The sequence below is a fragment of the Muntiacus reevesi genome, chromosome 18 (genome assembly GCF_963930625.1).
Source record: "Muntiacus reevesi chromosome 18, mMunRee1.1, whole genome shotgun sequence".
Taxonomy (NCBI): domain Eukaryota; kingdom Metazoa; phylum Chordata; class Mammalia; order Artiodactyla; family Cervidae; genus Muntiacus; species Muntiacus reevesi.
The window spans coordinates 18,869,689-18,887,432 of NC_089266.1; the positions used below are offsets into that span (position 1 = coordinate 18,869,689).

At 49.5% G+C, this 17,744-nt stretch overlaps 1 protein-coding gene across 1 annotated transcript; it reads left to right on the forward strand.

Moving 5' to 3' along the window:
- The first annotated feature begins 7,614 nt into the window (after positions 1-7,614).
- SOST (sclerostin) lies at positions 7,615-11,989 on the forward strand. Its single transcript, XM_065908586.1, has 2 exons — positions 7,615-7,883; positions 10,508-11,989. Exons 1-2 carry the CDS (start codon positions 7,667-7,669, stop codon positions 10,927-10,929), a joined length of 639 nt encoding a protein of 212 aa, XP_065764658.1. The 5' UTR covers positions 7,615-7,666; the 3' UTR covers positions 10,930-11,989.
- The last annotated feature ends 5,755 nt before the right edge of the window (positions 11,990-17,744 follow it).

A 17,744-nucleotide genomic window follows, 5' to 3' on the forward strand; every position in this document is an offset into this window, starting at 1 on the left:
AATGAGGCAGGTAAGATTTATGTTCCTAAGAAAGGGGATAGGGGTGAGTCTCAGGGTCGCCTCACATGAAGATGACTGCGTGGCATTTTAGGAGTTGAGTGATCCTGCAAACAGGCAGTCCCTAAACATCCCCTGCCCCTAGATGTTTTATAAATTCCTCCATTAGCACTAACTCTTTTATAAGAAGCATTGCTTTTTTTCCCCCTCTGAATAAAAAACTGAGAGAAAACTGGGTGACTTTCCTCCAGACAGAAAGAGCCTGGGCAGAAAAAGAGCCTTTCTGATCTCCAGCTCACCATCTACAGCAGGGGGCAATTAGACTAGCTCAGTATTATCAAACCTCTTTGGCAACCTAATCTTCATATTTTGATACAAAAGCACTGATATATAAAATGGGTAACGTTTTTAAAGTGGAACTTAAACATTTAATTAAAAAGCAAATACTGTATAGGAACCGTAATAAATTCAAATAATACAAAAAGGCTTAGTAAACCTTACCCCAAACCTTCAATACCTCTCCCTCAGGGGAAGCCAGTTCTAAGTATATCCTTTTAGAAAAGTACCATGCATGTGTGCCATGCACACGTTTGGATACATGTGTGTATGTTGTTATTGTTTAGTCAACTAAGCTGTGTCTGACTCTTGCAACCCCATAGACTGTAGCCTGCCCGGCTCCTCTGCCCATGGGATTTCCCAGGTAAGAATACTGGAGTGGGTTGGCATTTTCTTCTCCAGGGAATCTTCCCGACCCAGGGATTGAACCCGAGTCTCCTGCATTGGCAGGTGGATTCTTCACCACTGAGCCACCAGGTAAGTACATGTGTGTATGTAGATATCCTTTTCCCCATAAATGGAAAATGTTCTACACTTTGATTTTTTTTGCTAAACAATATAGTGTACCCTCTGTTTCTTATATTCCCATTCATTTTACCAGCTACCTAGCATCCATTGTGTATGGACAAACTGTGATTTCTGTATACTGTCATTTTAAAGGTCCAGTCTGCTTTAATGAGCACCAAATATAAAATGAGACTCATGAATGATAATCACAGTGTTTTATCTGCTTTATATCCAGTTAATTTCTGTTTTCCGTTGGGGTGGAACAGTGTCAGGCACAGCCTGATACTCAGAACTAAGGAAGGATGTTCTGTGCTCCCTTGTTAATTTCATGGGTGTGGAAATGTCCAAGCTAACTTTTAAAAAAAGACAGTCTCAGAGTTATGGCTTTCTGAATTGATGATCCCATTCATAAGAAGTTCAAATGCACGAAGACTGCATTTTTTAAGTTTATATCAAAATGAGTTAATTTGCAGGCAATACGATGAGTGGGTCATCTCCAGTTCATTCAAAGCAGATGCATACCGCATTGTTATAATGTGTGTGTGTATTAATGTTTTTATTTATTTACTTAGGCTGGCCATGTGGTTGTGGGATCTTAGTTCCCCAATCGGGGATTGAACCTGAGCCCTTGGCAGTGAAAGCACCAATTCCTAACCACTGGACCACCAGAGAATTCCCTATTATATTTTTAACTAATTAAAATGTACATGATTTTTAAACCATGAGCCATCTCTGTGGAAGCTGGGGTTCTGGGGGATCTAGTTTGAAGGCCCATGAACCAGAAGACTGCATGTAGCGCCTGGGGGGCCACCCTGAGGAGGAGGAGGAGGGCAGAAAGAAGGGAAGGAATTGCTTCTGAGAGGATAGACGTTTCTGAACACAAAGGGCGACAGAGTCTTCTTTGGTCAACTTTATTAGTCAGGCCCCGCTGAACTCTTCTTCAGCTAGGCCTTCCTTGTCTTTTAGACTTTTATGGTCATCTCTATTATTTCATTTTAGCAAGAATCCTGCCAAGTCAGTTTAGCCTGAATTCCCTATCCTCCATATCTGGTCACCTTCAATACCTGATCAGGTTCCTCACCCCCACCATCCCCAGGTGATGTCTGACCACCCCTGCCTGCCTTCAGCAAGAATCTCGTTAGGTTCCTTTTACCAGAATCCTCCCTCTCCCCGGATGTGTCCTCTTGGTAATTTTCTATTCATTGACCTCCCCACCCTGCTGTTTGGCTGTAAATTCTCACTTTCCTTGTTATATTCAGAGTTGAGTCCAATCTGTCTTCCCCACCACACAACCCCATTGCAGTGGTCCCTATGCCTATTATGATGGTACCCCCACCTCTGTCTTTACCTTTCTTTCTTTTTTTTGGCTATGCTGGGTCTTCATTGCTGCACATGGTCTTTCTCTAGTTGCAGCAAGTGGGGGCTACTCTAGTTGCAGTGCACGGGTTTCTCATTGCAGTGGCTTCTCTTGTTGCATACGGGCTCTAGGTGCACAGGCTTCAGTAGCTGTGGCACATGGGATCAGTAGCTGTGGCACACGGGCTTAATTCCATGGGATTTTCCCAGACCAGGGATTGCACTGAGTCGCTTGCAAAGGATTCTTAACCTCTGGACCATTAGGAAAGTCCCTTATTTATCATTTGAAACTTCCTGCAGGCAGAGGGTGGCAGTTAGGTTCTAGGGATGACTCAGGGCCCCACCTTAAACAGCCTGGTCTGCCAGGCAGAAGGAAGTAGAGGTTTAATCGTGTTGGGGCTGGGGAGCCCTTGGCCTGTTCTAAGCAGGAGGGTAAATGACACAGGCTCTTTAGTGCCATCCCTCAGGAACTGCTGAATCAACAAGTAGATTTCCACCTGTCCGGAGACCCTGCCCTCTACAGAGAATGATTTCTCAACTGTGAATAAAGACAGGGTGATTTGGACTTCCCTCAGGGCAGACAACTGTCTATAAACAGAGATTTCCCTCCAAATACAGATCCTTCATTTTTACCACTGATCTGTGGCAGCAAAATCTGTTTAAAAATACAGCCAAGGGACTTCTCAGTGGCTAAGACTCCATGCTTCCAATGCAGCAGGCCCAGGTTTGATCCCTGGTCAAGGAACTAGATCCCACATGCCACAACTTAAGAGTTTGCATGCCGCAATTAAAGATCCCACAACTAGGAACAGAGATCAAAGGTCCCACATGCCACAACTAAGACCCAGATCAACCAAATAAATCAAAATAAATATTTTTTAAAAGACTAGAGAAACAGATAAGGAAAAAAGATTTTAAAAAATATAAATAAAAATGCAGTCACTAAGAGTCTTCAGTTTCCATGAATTGGAGACGGGGGCTTGGGAACCAAGTAGAAACTGAAACTAACTTAGCTTTGCCAACACTTTCGGATTAAACATTCTACAAGCCTGAGGAGTCAGGAGCATAACTTACTTTCCAAATTTGGCCTGTCCTTCAAAGTCTGGACCAAATGCCACATCTTCCCAGATCCACCCCAGCAAGAAGAGGTTGTTCGTTTCTCTGGCCCCAAACACTTCGTCCTTTTATTTTTTTATTTTTTATTTTTTTCACTTTGTCCTTTTAAAAGAATGTATCCGAACCTTTCCTGAGTGGCACCAATCACTTTCTACTTGGTATTGGGGTTATGTGGATGAAGAATTTATTCCTTCCCTGATCCTGGAGCTCCTGGGTGGGGAGTATATATCAGTTCATTGTGCCTGAGGACTTGCTTCATTAAATGTTTGACAAGTGAACTTAAGAATAGGTAGCTTGATAGAAACAAAAACCAGTAAATCATCATGTAGAAAAACAGCCTTGCTAGAAATTCAACTAATGATAATTGAATTTAAATTATTGAATTCAATTTATGGGACTTCCTTGATGGTCTGATGGTTAAGACTCCACCCTTCCACTGAAGTGGCACAGGTTCAATCCCTGGTCAGGGAACTAAGATCTCACATGTTGCATGATGTGGCCAAATAAATAAAATCAATTAAAAAAAATTTAACAGCCCATACTCAGGGTTGGCAGCCTTGTGGAAAAACATGCTGTTATGGATTAAATTGATTGACTATGAATCCAAAATTCGTATGTTGAATCCAAGGACCTCAGAATGTGACCTTATTTGGAAGTAGGGTTGTTGCAGATATAATTAGTTGAGATGAGGTCATCAGGGTGGGTGATAATCCAACATGACTGATGCCCTTATAAAAAGGGGGAATTAGGACATACACATGCACACCGGGAGAACAGCATGTGAAGATGAAGACAGAGATTGGGGCAAAGCTTCTGCAAAACCAAGGAATGTCAAAGATTGCCAGTGAGCCCCCAGAAATGAGGGGAGAGGCACAGAACAGACTCTTCTTTGAAGTCCTTGGAAGGAACTGATCTTGCTAATGCTTTGATCTCAGACTTCGGCCTCCAGAAACTATGAGACAATAAATTTCCGTTGTTTAAGCCACTCAGTCTCTGGTACTTTGTTTGAGCAGCGCTAGCAAACTAGACACATGCCCATTTGTATGTCACTGTTGAGACTGGGGACTGTTTATGCTCCCAGACACAGCATTCACTTCAGAAATAACCCTCCAGGTAAGAAAATACTTAATGGAATCAGTCATTCAGTTGCTCGGTCATGTCTGACTCTTTGCAACCCCATGGAATGCAGCACACCAGGCTTCCCTGTCCATTACCAACTCCCAGAGCTTGCTCAAACTCATGTCCATCGAATCGGTGATGCCATCCAACCATCTTATCCTCTCTCGTCCCCTTCTCCTCCTGCCTTCAGTCTTTCCCAGCATCAGGGTCTTTTCCAATGAGTCAGTTCTTCTCATCAGGTATCCAAAGTATTGGAGTTTCAGCATCAGCATCAGTCTTTCCAATGAATATTCAGGACTGATTTCCTTTAGGACTGATTACTCAGCAATAAAGAGGAACAGATTGTTGATACATGCAACAGTTCAGATGAATCTCCAGGGAATGAGGCTGAGTGAAAAAATCCAGTCCTAAAAGGTTACATCTTGACTGATTCCATTTATATACCTGAAATGACAAAACTGTAGAAATGGGGAACAGATTCATGGTGCCATAGGGTTAGAAGTAAAGGAGAAGGGCATGATTATAAAAGGGCAACAAGAGGCGTCTTTGTAGTCAGAGTTGTTCTTCGTCTTGACCATGATGGTGGTTACTTGAATCAACATAATAAAGTTGCACAGAACTAACACACACACACACACACACACACACACACATACAAATAAAACTGGAGAAATCTGAATAAGACTGGTAGACTGTATCAATGTCAGTATCCTGACTTTTGCAAGATTTTATCATCAAGAGAAAATGGGCAGAGGGAATAGGAAATTTGCTCTATATTCTTACAAGTACATGTGAATTTACCATGACTCCAAAATAAAAAGTTTAGCTCAAAAGATGACTTTGTCCAAGGATATTCATAGCATCCCTGCTGAGGACAGTGGAACATCGGAAATAACCTAAACTACCAACGACAGAAGTCAGCTAAAACCCTGAGGGTTTAACTCTGGGAAGTACTGTCTAGCTCTGAACAATGACAGGTCTGTGGACTGAATAAATATAAAACTGAATCAGTGTTCAGTGAAAAAGCAGATGGCATCACAGGAGGTTCTCACTGAGCCATTCTGTGAAAAGCATGGCTATACCTTGGCAGAGAGTAATTCAAAAGAATGGAGATAATTTACAAGTTCAAATCTACTGGATCCTTCTTCTCTTCCTTCTTCTTTTCTCTCCCTCTCACTCTCTCTAAAACGTTATTTCAGCTTCAAATCCCAAGCCTCGCCATCCTCTGATCGCTGGCTTCTCCTTCTATCTCCAGCAGATGGCAGAAGTGTTACAAGGATGGTTCCCTTGGTCTCCGTTTCCTAGGGATGAGCTGCAGATCCCAACAGCAGGTGGGGCTCCAGCATCAAGTCCCTCCAGTTCAAGGAATCCAGACATCAGAACTGCCCTCTCCGAACTCCAGGGCAAGAAGTCTGGCCACAATAGGGTTAACGGTCCACATTCCAGAGTCAGGGAAAAGGAGGCTGGAAGGTCACAGACAAGAGGAGAGGGTTCGGAGGGCCCCCTTCTCACAACACAGCCAGCTCTGTTGGGAGAGATAGATCACCCGCAACAATGGCCACAGCTGTTTTCGTCTGCCCTGAAGGAAACTGACTTAGGAAGCAGGTATCAGAGGGGGCCCTTCCTGCAGGGGCTTCTGTCTGGCTTGTAAAACTGTCAGAGCAGCTGCATTTATGTGTCGAGTGATGGATGATGGAAAGGAGGGACAGACGGCCGCAGATGGACAGTGACTTGCAAGTCAAGACAGGTGGCAGAGGCTCTGCAGGTGGGGTGTGCTGATTCATTGCCCGGTGAAAATACCAAATACCACCGTCCACTTCCCAGCCTCCTTCAGGGCCTGGAGCCAGTGTGCCTCCTCAAACAATCCGTCTGCCACGAAAGCTTCCGCGGGTGCTCCTTTCTCTTCCTGCACCTCAGGTGTGAATCTTCCTCCCCCTCCCCAGCCCCTCTTTCTTTTCCAGGGTGTGTGTGTGTGGCTTAGTCGCTCAGTCATGTCCAACTCTTTGCAACCTTATGGACTGTAGCCCACCAGGCTCCTCTGTCCATGGGACTCTCCATGCAAGAATACTGGAGTGGGTTGCCATACCTTCCTCCAGGGGTTCTTCCCAACCCAGGGATCAAATCCAGGTCTCCCACATTGAGGGCAGATTCTTTACTATCTGAGCAACCAGGGAAAGGTAGCAATTCCTTCTGAGCTCTCTGTAGCTAGCTGGACCTGGTATGGCTTCATCGAATACATCCATCCCATGCTCTGCACCGATAAGGTTTTCCACACAAGACTCAAAGCTGGTTTTGAAGAATGTAATGGGCTGGGAAACAAGAAAAAAAAAAAAGTCAGCACTAAAAATGCTGGCTTCCACTTTTGCTAAGAAAAGGGGTTTTGTGCTCTCCACTTCTACCCACAGCCTGGCCCGGGAAATAACTGCCTTTGGCACATCAGCCTGCCAAGAAGTGCCTGTCACCAAGCACAAGATCCCCAAGGAGCCTGAGCTGAGGTTTCCTCCTTGTCTCCATCACCAGAGCCTGTTGACCTCTCACCATGGCCTGGAAACCAGAATCCCTGCCCCCTCGGAAGTGGAAGCCCCTGCTGTGACCCTCCAGATTTCCCTCTTGCCTTCCAGAGGGATGATGACAAGCGGGGCCTTCTTGATCAGGATAATTGATGCTGAGCCACATGTAGCTGCCTTCTGCCTCTGCCTGGGTCCATGAGGGGGGCCAAATAGACACTGCTAGAGGCCGTTTTATTTTGGTGGGGTGATAAATGAACTTGGCCTGAGAGATGGGATCAGCAGGGCTAAGACCTGCGGAGGACTCAGAGCTGTAGTTTGCTTCATTAAGCTGGTCCCGAGTTTGTTTTGAAAAGCCCGAGGGGCCCGGGAAGGTAGAGATGAGGAGCTGGAGCTCGTTTTGATATCCGAAAACTGCAGCCGCCTGCACGTGGGAGGCGCTGAGAGCAGGCTTGCCTCACACGCCCCCCTCACCGTTGGTCACCTGGGAGCACCAGCAGCAATTTGGGAGATTTCTGAGCTCGAGGAGGAGTCTTTGGGGAGGGTTTGCTCGGAGCACACCCCGTTCCCTCCTCCTGGGCTGAGGGAAGCATGGGACCAGCCCTGCCCCAGCCTGTCCTCATTGGCTGGCATGAGGCAGAGGGGGCTTTAAAAAGGCAAACGTGTCCAGGCTGGGGACCGGAGCCTGTGCTACTAGGAAGGCCGAGTGCCCTCCCCCAGCTGGCACGATGCAGCTCTCTCTTGCCCTGTGTCTCGTCTGCCTGCTGGTGCATGCAGCCTTCCGCGTGGTGGAGGGCCAGGGGTGGCAGGCCTTCAAGAATGATGCCACGGAAATCATCCCTGAGCTGGGCGAGTACCCTGAGCCTCTGCCAGAGCTGAACAACAAGACCATGAACCGGGCGGAGAACGGAGGGAGACCTCCCCACCATCCCTTTGAGACCAAAGGTATGTGACGCAGGAGAGTATTTTTAGCATAAGGGTCCTGGGAAGGTTCTCTTTGGGACCGTTACCAGCACCAGTGGACGGACAGCTTTGCCAGGAGGCCAGGGAAAGATGGCATGTCAGCTGTATCCTTGGAACTCAAATGCAAGGGTGTGGGGCTGATAGGGTCCTGGGAGTGAAAGCCCAGAGCAGGAAGGTGCTGAGGGTGCAGCCCTGGGACAGGTTCAGGGGCTCAGGAGGTTTCAAAGAATCCCCTCCTGAGAAGAGAGGAGTAAGGTCCAACTGCTGACACAACTGGGGAGGGGACAGGCAAGGAAGCTTCGCGTCTGTGAGCACCTGCTAGATGCAGACGCTACACGGACTATGCCTGAACCGCACCCCAGGGAACTCCCAAGTTCCTCCTCCCAATGAGGCTTCAGAGATGAAGTGGCTTGTTAAGCCAGCTGAGATTTGAAGCCAGTTTGATCCAATTACAAGACAGCCCTGGCAGGGGACTGCCTGGGGGATGTCGGAGGCCAAAAGTCACAGCAAATCCTGGCAAAGCAGCGAGAAAGGAATGCCAGAGGGGCACCCCTTCAGCCCCTACCACCATGATCTATCCAATGAGCTGGCCCTTGAAGGGAGGGGCGCTGCAGCTACCTGGGTGGGGGCCCTGGAGGGGAAGCAGCATCCTTGGGGCCAGGCGTGGACACAGGTGGCACCCTCTGTCCTGAGTCCCCACCCTAGACTCAGCCTTGCCTCCTTCCTCAGAGGGAACCTGACCCTAGTGGAAGGGCAGAGACCCCACCTGGGTCCCTGGCTGGGTCTGCACAAAGAAGCCTGGGGGGCAGTGTACACAGATGGCTCTGCAGCTGGCAGGAATGGCTGGGGGCGGGGGCCAGAATGATGCTCCAGAGGAAGGCCCTCTGGCTGCAGTCCAGGTGGGAGAGGAGTCCACAGCCCCAGCCCTGGCATCCCATCCTGTCCCACCTCCCAACCAGCTAGGAATGGGGGCTCTGCAGAGGGCACCCCAGAGGAGCCTGCTCCTCCCCTGCTCATGCCCAGGGAAGATCAAGTAAACTCAAGAGATGGGTTGTAAGGAACCCAAGACGTCCACCTCTCTGGGTTCCCATGAAACCCACAGGCGCAGAGGAAGCCACGTGCTCCAGAGTCACCCTATGCAGAGGAAGCACCTCACCTATGGGTACTATTGGAAAGCCCCAAGCCTCCTTCCCTGGGCAAACAGGCCGTCCCCACGCACCACTCCTGCGGGCCTAGGAGCAGGGACAAGGGTGCCAGACCAGACCAGAAACCAAAAGGCTAGCCGAGGGAGGAAGGCAACCCCCTACATCCCCCACTGCTGTGCTTGTTCTCCAAGGTAGGGCATGGGGGACTGGCCTTCTCTGTCTCCTCTCTGGTTTATGGTCATAGGACTATTTTTCATCCCTTTGTGTCACATAGAAACTGACCCTATGAGACCCTTGGGGATCGACAGGTGCTCATATAAGGACCAGCTGTTTAAAAAAGCTCCTACCAGTCTAAGTCCATAGTAGGAGACATGATCAAGCTGTCTTCAGGCATCAAGCCAGACCTTAGAGCCCAGACTTCCCCTGCCCAGGGAGCAGGTCTATGCCACCATTGGGTGTCCACAGAATAGCACAGAAGAAGAGATGCGCCCAGTGCAGTGCCTGGTATACACCAGGTACTTAATAAGTGTTTGTGGCAACTGAAGCTTTAGGTTTTCAGTCAGATCTCGGCCCCCTGATAGGGAAGGAACAGTAGTAAAAGTAATGAAAGGCAGCCCTTTGGCCCCCCTCACCCCTCTGCCCAACATCCCCCGGTGCCCAGGCACACAACTTCCACTTTGCGGGAGCCTGGAGGTGCAGGGGCCTCAGAGGTGCAGAGTCAGGAGACCAGCTCTGCCTTTCCGGAAAGAGCTTTTCCTTCTCTGGGCCTCAGTAATAATGAGGGGGTTGGAGGTGCTGCCTTCGGCTCCTTTCAAGTCTAAGGACTTCAGTCTCCTCTCCACCTCCCCTTCCATCCCTCTCCCCCTCAGTAGCTGCTCTGATTTATTACCGTCAATTAACCCCTACTCCTTTCTCCATCCCCTCTGCACCCTGTCACCCCTCCCAACCTGCTAGAAAAGGAATTTGGGAGAAGTCAGAACCATTCGGAAGGTGTGGCTAATAACTACCCTGTTGAGGCCAGGGGCCCTGTGGGACAGATGTGACTTAAGTCTGGCGAAGAGGGCCCCCTTGGAGAGGAATAATAACTGTAATAGCACCAACACTTCCAGCTCTATGTTCCAGGCAGCGTCCCCTGAATTATATATGTAAAGGATCGGCTCATTGAAACTTCAAGACAACCCATTCTACAGATAGGAAGCGCACAGAGGTTAAGCAACTTGTCCAAGGTCACACAGTCATGGAACTGATATTCGAACCGAAGCAGTCACTTGGCTCTGCAGTTTTAGGGCGAGAGGGTGGACCAGTGATCTTGCCACCAGCTCCAGAGTATCTGGGCCCTTCCCATAATAGACCTCCAGGGGCAGAAGCGACTGGGGAGAGGCAGGTTTGGAAACGGCGGGCGGAGGTGGTTTGGGGGGAGCCGGGCCGGGTAGCCGCCCTCACGCGCGTCTCTCTCCGCAGACGCCTCTGAGTACAGCTGCCGGGAGCTGCACTTCACCCGCTACGTGACCGACGGGCCGTGCCGCAGCGCCAAGCCGGTCACCGAGCTGGTGTGCTCCGGCCAGTGCGGCCCGGCGCGCCTGCTGCCCAACGCCATCGGCCGCGGCAAGTGGTGGCGCCCGAGCGGGCCCGACTTCCGCTGCATCCCCGACCGCTACCGCGCGCAGCGGGTGCAGCTGCTGTGTCCGGGCGGCGCGGCGCCGCGCGCGCGCAAGGTGCGCCTGGTGGCCTCGTGCAAGTGCAAGCGCCTCACTCGCTTCCACAACCAGTCCGAGCTCAAGGACTTCGGGCCCGAGGCCGCGCGGCCGCAGACGGGCCGGAAGCTGCGGCCCCGCGCCCGGGGCACCAAAGCCAACCGGGCGGAGCTGGAGAACGCCTATTAGAGCTGACCCGCCGCCCCGCGGGCGGCCCCCAACCCAGGCGCCCCAGGTTTCCGCCCCCTGCGCGCGGTTTGATCGGTTGGGTTTCATTTTTAATACCTGCAACCCAAGGCCGGGGTGGGGTGATGATCCTTCCTGGCTGCAGGCCTTGTGGATCTCGGGGTCAGCAACCACCCCACCTCTCATCCGCGCCGCGGGGGTCCCGGGGGCAGGGGAGGGCGCTGAGAGTTACAGACACTGAGCCACGCAGCCCCGCCCCGCCGGGGCCGCCTACTTTTGATGGTCCCACTTAAGAGGAGGCGGAAAAGGAAGCATTTCATTGCCCAGGAACTGGTTAAGAGAGTTCGATCCGATTCCCCTTCCCCCAGCTCTCTGCCAGGCAGAAAAGCCTTGAGTGCCTTGCTGTGCCCAGAACACAAGGCTGGGTCCCTAGATGGGGTTTCTAGTCCTGCCCCTGCCCCCAGCGTGCCAGGTGATCTCGGACGGTTACGCTCTTGTCTTCCTGGACTTCGAGTTCCTCTTTGTAAAATGGAAGTGGGGGTGGGATAAGCATCTGGAGCAATCTGCTGTCACGTGATTCCACGGACTCGGGTGCCCTTTGAATGGGCAGAGGAGAGAGAGTTTGGATTGAATCATTGATGGGGTCGCTTCCAGAATTCGGAGTTGTCATCCTCTGATCTGACAGCCAAAGATGAAAAAAGGAAAAGAGTCTATTTATGGTTGACAGACTCGTGGGAAAAGTTGTGGTGTGTCCCAGCCTGGGATCCCAGATGTTCCGCTACCTCCACTTTCCACCATAAAGGACACAGAAACAGCACCATCCTTTGGGATAGAGAGGAAGGTTCCCAAGGGTGGCGGGAGGCACAGAGATTAGTCTCTGTACTCATAGAGCACCTCCCCCACCGTGCACCCATCATGGCCATATTTTATTTAAGGTCACCTTCTGTAGAGAAGCCCAAGGTCACAGCACACTGGGCTTGTGGGCCCAAGGGAGCAGCCACCACCCCTTCGAAGACCAGAGGGTCCCTTTCAAGACCCTCCTCCTGCCTACCACTCAAGGACACATTTCTGCTTGGAAAAGAGCTTCTTACTGCTGTTACATGTGATGGCATAGCTTACATTAAAATAATATTATTGGGGAAAAAATTACAAGTGCTGTATATATGCTGAGAAACCGCAAAGCTTAAGAGCTGCCATCCAAAAATCTTTTGGAAAATCATTTCCAGGCACCACTTACTTTCTGTGCAGTTTTTAATTGCTTAAAAAAAAATTTTTTTTTTTTTTTAAACAGAAGCGCATGCCATGTGAAAGCCTGCCCAGCTGGTTGTTTTTGCAATCTTTTCAAGTGGAATTTGTCCACAAGAATGAAAGTAGCAGTTTTTGTTTTTTTTTTTCCTAAAGAGTTAAGTTACATATTTATTTTCTCACTTAAGTTATTTATGCAGAAGTTTTTCTTGTAGAGAATGACAACGTTAATATTGCTTTATGAAATACCAGTCTGTTCTTTCAGAATCCAGAGGCATTGTTAATAAAGATAACGAATTGTTGCGGAGAGGATGTGGTCTTGTTTTGCCAACCACATGTGGTCATTTCTGTCAACATTAACATTCTTCTCTTGGTCACTAGCGCTCAAACCTGGGAGACACCTTTGACAGTGTTATGGTGGCCCTTGTGGCAATTACATCCTTCCTTTGAAAGGTCATGTTCATCCCTTTCTTTCCAAACCTGGACTTCAGATCCTTTCACTGCAGCCATTGTATTAACCTCAGCCTAGTTTCGCTTCCGCAGCCTGGCCCCCACACTGTCTTTCAAAAACACTGTTCTCCTCATGTCATACCTCTGTTCAAAAACTCCTCGGGACTTCCCTGGTGGTCCAGTGGTTAAGACTTCTGCTCCCAAGGCAAGGTGAATGGGTTCAATCCCTGGTCAGGGAACTAGATCCCACATGCTGCAACTTAGAGTTCTCATTCCATAACGAAAGATCCCGAGTGCCACAATGAAGATCAAAGATCCCACATGCCTCAACTAAGACCTAGTGCAGCCAAATTAAAAATATTTTAAATCCTTCAATAGCTCCTCCTATCCAGGATCAATTTCAGGCTTCTCAGTCTGACGTGGAAGACTGCTTGATCCCCATCCCCCACTCTCCCAAACTCCCTTAATGACTCCCAAGTGGCCCCAGACTGTCCTGACCTGTAATTTACTGCCCTCACTTACCACCCCCAACAACTTCTGTCTTTCTTTGGGGTTCATGTTCCTTGTCACCTCTTCCCTGAACCTTCCAGAAATATTCCAACTCCTGCTGATCCCCTCTCCCCCGATGTCCGGCCCCTTTGTCCCTGTCACTCCTTGGACTTCTGATCCTATGTCTTCCATTTAGCATTCCTTCATGGGTCACCTGTCCCACCCAGCCAAGCCATGTTTAGTACCAGAATAGACACAAAGTCAAGTGTCAGGACCAGCTCACAGGAGTTCAGTCAAGATTTTTCCCAAATGTGAATCTTATGCCTCCGTGATGAAAATGTAAACTCTTCACAAGCAAGGACCATGACTTGTGCTTTTTTCAAAACTCCTGTCTCACTTCATAGTGCTAGGCACTAACAGAGACTCAAGAAATACTCTCCCTTTGCCATAAGAAGGGATGACCCTTTGCAAACGTTTGAATCCAGCCCATCTTGGGGTAACCCCACCCCAAGATCTTCCTCGTAATTTTCCCCCTTAACTTCTAATAATCCCTCCTAAACCCATTATCATCATCCACAAGCCTTTGATAGGTGTCAGTGGATGTTGCTGCCTCCGGGCCCCAAGGAGACCTCAGTGAGACCCTGCAGAGAATTCATGCATCATGAGGAGAGTCCCAGGGCCCAGAACTAGAGCTCAAGTGGGAAATAGATACATCGCCGAGTCCCCCAGAAGCAATGTGTCACAGGTGGGTGGGCAATGGGCTCTGGAGCCAGGTTGGTGTTTGAATATGAGGACATGGAGGCACCAAGGGGTTAAATATTTTGCCCATAGCCAGCCGTGGGCTCAGATACTTACCCTGACACCCACTCGAGCTGCTCAGAGCCTGGTGGGCACGTGGGCAAATAATCAGGTCACACTGTTCTGTACAAAGTGTTATAGGGGCCAAGGATGGCAGCAATTTGCTCTGTGGTGGGTGGAAATGAGGGATCAAGCTTAGGGAAGGATTCAGGGAGGTGGATTAGCAGTTTACCAGGTAGAGAAGGGAGCATGGACATTCTAGGCAGAGGGCACGGCCCTAGCCAAGACACTGAGGCTGAAGGTTCATGGGTGGAGGAGACTCAATTCCTTAATGTGTACTGAGTCCTTGTCACGTGCGAGGCAGTGTTGGGGAACAGAGGATTCAAACCAACCCCCTAACCCTGAGTTAACACCTAGGGTCTGTTTCTGGGACCCAGAGATTTAGGAGGGATGACCCAGGCTATAATCCCATTACCACGAGGGGAAAAAAAACCCAAAGGCTAAATTGTAGGTCAGGTTAAGGGTTATTTATGGAAAGTTATATTCTACCTACATGGGGTCTATGAGCCTGGCGCCGATCAGAAACAGAACAGACAACAGGCTCAGTTGGGAGGGCAGCATTGTGCTGTGGGAGTGTTATGTTCTGGGGGTGCAGCCAGACATGGGGCTTGTATTAATAGTCTGAGAGTCAGACAGACAGAGGGACAGAGGGAAATATTAATAGGTCTCTCTGTCTCTGTCTCTCAGACACACACACTTCTTGCTCTACCTATATCACAGCTACAGACCAGACCACCTTTGCACAAGGAGGTAGAGTAGAAGAAACTCAAAGAAGTCACAGGAACCCGTTTTCCTTGAAGCAGGCAGGACTTGGGCAGCTGGGGAGAGTGGAGAACTTGCAAAAGCCACCTGCATGTGAGCTAAGCTCCCAGATGTGGCAGCTGGAGGCTGGTGCCATATCCCATACCCCTCCTACCTGATCCCAGACTCCCTAGATCCTGATCACTGAGCTCTGGGGCCTGCAGTCCTTCCTGCTCGCCCCTCCCCCTTTCTGTTGCGCATCCTCTGTGTTCTCTCTCGTCCACGGGCAGGCAGAGGGGGTCAGATCTGGCAACTTTGACCAGTAGCCAAAGTGCCTTTAGTGGCCAGAGGGGCAGAAGGCAGGGGGGCTGTTGCTCTTAATGCAATCATGTGCCTGGTTTGTCCAGGACACCTATGGGCTCAATGTAATTATTAATAGCTTCCCCTTTCAGTCTCACAAATATCCCGATTTGGACAATAAACTATCTGGCTCCCCTGCTATTAAGGGACACAACTTTCTGTGGAGTGACTGGGGTTACCCATTTCTAAATGCTGGTCCTTTCCCTGGGCTACTCCCTGGGTTCAGGGACTCTTTTGTCTGGCGTTGCTCCGCAGGGCACCCCCAGTACCTAGCATGCAGTAGGTGCCTCGTATGCATCATGGTTGCATAGTCGTTGTTCAGTTTCTATAGGATTTCTTTCCTCATGAGATTAGGTGGGCTTCCCAGGTGATGCTAGTGGTAAAGAATCTGCCTGCCAATGCAAGAGACCTAAGAGCATGCAGGTTCGATCCCTGGGTCTGGAAGATCCCCTGGAGTAGGGCGTGGCAACCCATTCTAGTATTCTTTTTTTTTTTTTTTAATTGAAGGATAATTGCTTTACAGAATTTTGTTGTTTTCTGTTAAACCTCAACATGAATCAGCCACAGGTGTGTATATATATATATATATATCCCCTCCCTTTTGAACCCCCCTCCCATCTCCCTCCCCATCCCACCCCTCTAGGTTGACACAGAGCCATTGTTTGAATTTCTTGAGACATACAGCAAATTCCCATTGGCTATCTTTTTTACATACTGTAATGTAAGTTTCCATGTTACTCTTTCCATATCTCACCCTCTCCTCCCCTCTCCCTATGTCCATAAGTCTATTCTCTATGTCTGTTTCTCCATTGCTGCCCTTCAAATATATTCTTCAGTACCATTTTTCTAGATTCCGTATATATGTGTTAGTATACAAAATTTCTCTTTCTCTTTCTGACTTACTTCACTCTGTATAATAGGTTCTAGTTTCATCCACCTCATTAGAACTGACTCAAATGCACTCTTTTTTATGGTTGAGTAATATTCCATTGTGTATATGTGCCACAACTTCTTTATCCATTGATCTGTCGATGGACATCTAGGTTGCTTCCACGTTCTAGCTATTGTAAACAGTGCTGCAATGAACAATGGGATACATGTGTCTTTTTCAATTTGGGTTTCCTCAGGGTATATGCCTAGGAGTGGGATTGCTGGGTCATATAGTGGTTTTATTCCTAGTTTTCTAAGGAATTTCCATATTGTCTTCCATAGTTTTCCACTTCAGTATTCTTGCCTGGAGAATCCCTGTGGACAGAGGAGACTGGCGGGCTAAAATCTATAGAGTAACAAAGAGTCAGGCATGACTGAGCGACTTACACACATGCTCATGAGATTAGGTGAATGAAATGGACTGGGATGTCTGGATGATGGTGGGAGGAGGGAGAGGCTTGAACCAGATTATTTCATGTTGGGTTTCTGAGGTTAAGACACAGCTGTTATCCTCAAGCAGTTTCTAACCTTGCTCAGGGTCAAGTGGAAAACGAGGGCACCAGTTACCAAGGTGGAGTATGTGACCAATTGCCACCAGAGTGGCAGAGTTAGGAGGGGGTGGGGGGCTTGAGGAAACCAGGCAGGGGTGGGCTCCCTCCGAGCTCTGAAGGCTGCTAGGACTCAGAGAGGACAGGCAGTAGAAGGCAAAGGAGCTGGGAGGGGAGCGCTGGTGATGCTGGCATAGGACCTGGCACACGGAGGGTTCTGTCTAGCTATGATTATTACATAAGGAAGCAGAAGCCAGGAAGGAGAGAAGGGTGGGGGCAGGGGTAGATGCTGTCTATCATGGCAGGAGAGAGGGGGCATCCACTGGCAAAGGGGAGGGGCTGAGTCCCCATAAGGGTGGCACTGACTCCCGGGAGAAAGCAAGGAGCTGAATTGCAGGTGCCAAAGGGTGCCCCAAGCAATATTCTGTTCACCAGCCTGGCAGTGCTGCTTTGGAGACCAAGTCCTGACTTTCTTACAACCTCCCTGGGCCCCAGTTCCCAATTTCCCTCCAAGCGCCTGGGTTGCCTGAGCTTGGGTCCTGCCCATCGAGAAGGCCAGAGCTGGCAGTGGGCAACTGCAGTGGGAGACTAGTACCCAGGAGGGACAGCAGGAAAGAGAGGTGGGAAAAGAGGAGCCCAGACCGCAAGCCTCCCTTGCTTGACACCTTTCTGAGGGCTGATCCTGCCAGCAGTTTGAAGGCGGAGGCAGGAGAGATGCGGACAGGAGAGGAAGTAGGAGAAAGGAGAAGATGGACATGGGAAGAAGAGAAATAATCATTCATTCATTCCACTGAAATTGACTGGGTGCCGGCAGCATGCCAGGCATCACCCTAGGTTCTGGGCACATGGTCGCCATCATGGAGTCTCTCGAAGTTCACAGTCTAGTGCTGGCAGGGAGGTGGATATTAGAGAACAAGGAAATACATAGCGTGATGCTCAGGAGTGAAAAGTTCTGTAAAGAAAAATAAAGCTGGTGAGTAGACAGAGCACCGTGGAGGTGGCCAGGCCAGGCCTCTTTGAGGAGGTGGTATTTGAGATGAAACCCAAATGCAGTGGGGGAGTGAGCCACACAAGGATGGGGTGGGGCGGGGAGGGATGTGTGTGCCTGGAGGGGAACGGCAAGTGCAAAGGCCCTGAAGGTATGGAGGGGGTGGAGAAGCGACACCACTAATTGCCTTGGGTGCCTTTCAGGCGTCT